A 3,777-nucleotide genomic window follows, 5' to 3' on the forward strand; every position below is an offset into this window, starting at 1 on the left:
TCAGAAGGATGAGAAGTGGAAGAAAATCGCACTAGAGGCAAGATGTTTGCTGTAAGCAGCATGTTTGCGCATAGTGGCCAGTTGGGGACGAATAGCATTGGTGAGAGCCTCTTTCTGCTCGCCTTCCGCTACTGCAAGCGCTCGCTGGAGAACATAATCTGAATCTGAGTGAGAAGGGCTTATCACAGTCTTCTTAGTTGGAAAACTCACTGCCGTATTGATCCTTCATGAGCAACCCGATTGGTGTCAGGCCATCAGGTCGCAAAGCCGGTCCCATCAGTTCTTCGATTATCGCCTTGCGACCATCTGAGTCACCAAAGATCATCGCCTTCTCACAGACGTTGGAGGCAAACTTGTGGCAAGCCATTGCTAGCACACGCCCCCGAAGCTGAGTAAGAATGGACGATCGGTCGCAAGGCAATCCGTTTTCCAGAATGAACTGGACGATATAGTTCTACAACCAACGCAATAAGCCAACTTGAAGAGGAAAAAGAAAGGCAAGTACTAGCACTGACCCCAAATTGATCTTGCATAAGATTAGCGGTATGACTTGTAAGTTCATCGAGAAGTGGCCGGGTGTATGGTTCAGGAAGGTGACGGAGACATTGTTGCAAGACATGACAGCCAAATGGATGAGAAGCAAGCCCATGGGCGTGGCCGATGAATGTTGAAATGAAACCAAGTCTGTCAGGGGAAACTCGTTCGATAACCTTCTGAATAACCTTGATGCGAATGAGTCATGTTCATTCCCCAGCCTCAGGTAGATCACCTACGTGATTCCCGTTCGAGTCTTTGGCACATCTGAGAATATGGGGCTCGAGTTCTTGAACAAACTTGACTTGCTGCTCCGGAGTTACACATTCAAAAGCCTTTCATTGTTGTTAGCTATTCGTAAGTTGGTTAGACGTCGACTTGACTTTTTGCACGACGCGGCAGCCATAGACATTGGATGATAGATAGATGATATGGCCTTCCATGGCACCAACAAGAGTGTCCTTGTGGGCCTGGGTACCATGTTCCAGTAGCTTCTGTATTACCTGCAGTGAGCAGAGTCGTAAGCTGGGGACGGCAAAAGTTGAAGCAACTCACATAATTACCGAAAACATCTTGAATTAGATGTAATGTATTGTCGGGGTCGATTTCATCGAATACGCATTGGATTTCTTCACTTGTGGCACTATTGAGCTTGTGTGCCAAACGAAACTGGTCCAGCATCTTACTAGTAAATGAGGGTGTTTGGGTTTCGAATCGGCGACTTCCGCGCGCCATCATACCAAACCCAGTCCCACCACCGTACATATTGAGGATTTGGTTCCTATAATCAGGCTGAGGAGGATAGCTCATGGGAGAGAGCGGTGGAAACATCACATTGCGTGATGCTACATAGCTGCTGTTGTAAGTTGTACTAAATTTGCCATTGTCAATAACGTAAGACAATAAGAGTGGCGTCAAGTTCATACCTGCATTTCAATCTTCTTCTCAGTTATTGTAACCGGCATTGGAGGCAGTTTCGGAAGGAAGCATGGGTGACGGCGGTTGACAAAGTATCGGAGAGGTTGGATAGTAAACTTGAAACGGCGGGGGCAAGTTGTAGTCGAAAAAGGTCGGTTGCCTTGGGTCAGGCAAAAGGTCTGGTTGAACGATGGCATCGGTGGTCGAACAATGGTATATGGGGGACATCGGCGGTCGGTAAGCATTCAGATCTAGACTTGCATAGTGCCAGTGCGCGCATTCAGGAAAGGCTTCAGGTCCAAACGCATGCCATGATTGTTGAGGCAGAGGTGATGTCGAAGAGGTGGAAGCTTGTACTCGGAGGATTTCCCTGCGTGAAAGTTGGATGATAGAGCAGCGGAGGTAAGTTGTGGTCGAAAAAGACTGGTTGCCTTGGATCAGACGAAAGGCTGGTTGAACAGTGGTATATGGAGACATTGGCGGTCAGTAAGCATTCGGATCTAGACTAACCAGCTGCGTTGCCAAAATGGACAGAGTCTGCCGTGCACAATGAATATCATCCAAGGCTCGCAAAGCCGTCAAAACTTGTCTCTTGGTCTCGGTTAACAGAACGGTACTATGGGTGGGCATCAGAATTGAAATGCGTACCTGTAATTGAAAATCCACGATTTCTCCCTCAATTCTCAATGGATTAGGATGGAAAGTAGTGCATTTTGAAGGGCCTGTTCGCCCGTATAGGCCGATACAAAAATCTCATGTACTTGCCCAATTCATGGCATGAATGTCGTCCATCTCATCCGTCACCACACCTGTCCACCGTGGAAACCCCGCAATCGTGACCCTGGACTTGGGAGGGACTTGGACAGCTGATTGAAGGAAAACTCTCGGGTCAAACCTGGTCGGGACGGAGAGATGTTGAAATTGAAGTTGACGAGCAGATTAGCCACGAGTTAACACGCTGCGCTATGCATGCGCGCACACGTTACTTCTATCCCATCCCAGACACACAGTAGAAGGCGCAAAGCGCTCTCGTTCATCCCAGGTTGGCGGCTGTTATCGGAGGAGAGTGCTTGCATGACCATCAGTCACGTCACACCGATCCCCGTTTTCTTCCCAAGCCTCCACCACCGTTGGGCGCGCTCTGCGCCTTCGGTGGTAGGCCTTATTTCCGGTCACTGTTGGGCGCGCTCTGCGCCAACAAACCACTGGCACACATCGTAATGTTGGCTTCTGGTGAGTCGTTCTTATTTTGCCCCGTTTTGTTTTTCGCTGATGGGGCTTTGCGGGCCCAGCTCGATGAGTCGCCTATTCGAAAACTTGCTGTCGATCGAGAAATTGGGTGACTCCTCATCTCTCTTCTTGGCAAGCCTTCTTCGTGTCCTCCATTCTTGCATCATTTGGGATGGCGTTTTTGCTTCTCAGCGCGGTTCGATCCGCTTAAAATCGTCCATCCTTGTGAAGGTCGAGGAGGAATGAGTTAGGTATGTGCTTCAGTTTGAGCATGTCAAGGTCTGATAATCGATACTAGTGCTAGCGGTCTCACTCAGTCCCATCGACAAAAATCCAACCCATTGGCGTCGTGTCTTCCCCCACGTCTTCATTGACGGTCATCATCACTGGGTCAGCCAGACACCAGCAAACTGCACCCTACTCCCACGATTTTTGAACTTCTGGCAATGTATGCGTCTACAAGCTCGATGCTGTTCCCATAGCGTCGCCCACAATTGTCGAGACGATTTCCTTCCCAAGACGGCCGCACTGTTCGGCGCGCTGTGCACTGTTAATAAAATATTGCCAACTTTCACGTTTTGCGTCGACGGGCGGCCAGCGCGTGTCGTGCCATCTATGTAAGCCACGTGCACTGATCGATGCCGTCAACACAATTGTCGCAACTCGAGCCAAACCACCATGAGGCATCTATGTCCCCCTTCCCTCTCAAAGGTCTTGAACGCGATTCAGCGAGCCCTCGGTCCGTAGTTCTTCACTGGATCTTCCAATGAGCTACTGATTTGCATACTAGTCTTTGTCTGGCAATGGATCTTCTTTCAGGCTACAGAAACGTCCAGCGTATTGTGTGGGATCTTGCTCCAAGTTGAAGACGCCCACGCAACCTCCGAAACCAGGACAGTCTATCCCGGCCTCGATGTTGCTCACGGCCTGGCTTGCGATATTCTCGTAGGCTGCTTGACATCCTTCAATCTCCAAGTGGCCATTGTATCGGGCTCTCTTCTTGACCTCGTCCATGGTTATAGACAAATGGGAATCATCACAAAGGACCACTATGAAATTATTCGCCTAATCGACAAGCGCATTCGTTTCCTCGCG

At 49.4% G+C, this 3,777-nt stretch overlaps 1 protein-coding gene across 1 annotated transcript; it reads right to left on the reverse strand.

The window, feature by feature from the left end:
• Positions 1–1,344, reverse strand: MIND_01340800 (PUM-HD domain-containing protein; the record flags this gene model as incomplete). Its single annotated transcript, XM_037369852.1, has 6 exons — positions 1–158; positions 211–454; positions 516–722; positions 774–869; positions 918–1,037; positions 1,090–1,344. 6 exons carry the CDS (start codon positions 1,342–1,344, stop codon positions 1–3), a joined length of 1,080 nt encoding a protein of 359 aa, XP_037213848.1.
• Between the last annotated feature and the right edge of the window lie 2,433 nt (positions 1,345–3,777).

This window comes from Mycena indigotica, assembly GCF_014461135.1.
Source record: "Mycena indigotica strain 171206Taipei chromosome Unknown Mind.scaff0015, whole genome shotgun sequence".
In the NCBI taxonomy this organism is placed as follows: domain Eukaryota; kingdom Fungi; phylum Basidiomycota; class Agaricomycetes; order Agaricales; family Mycenaceae; genus Mycena; species Mycena indigotica.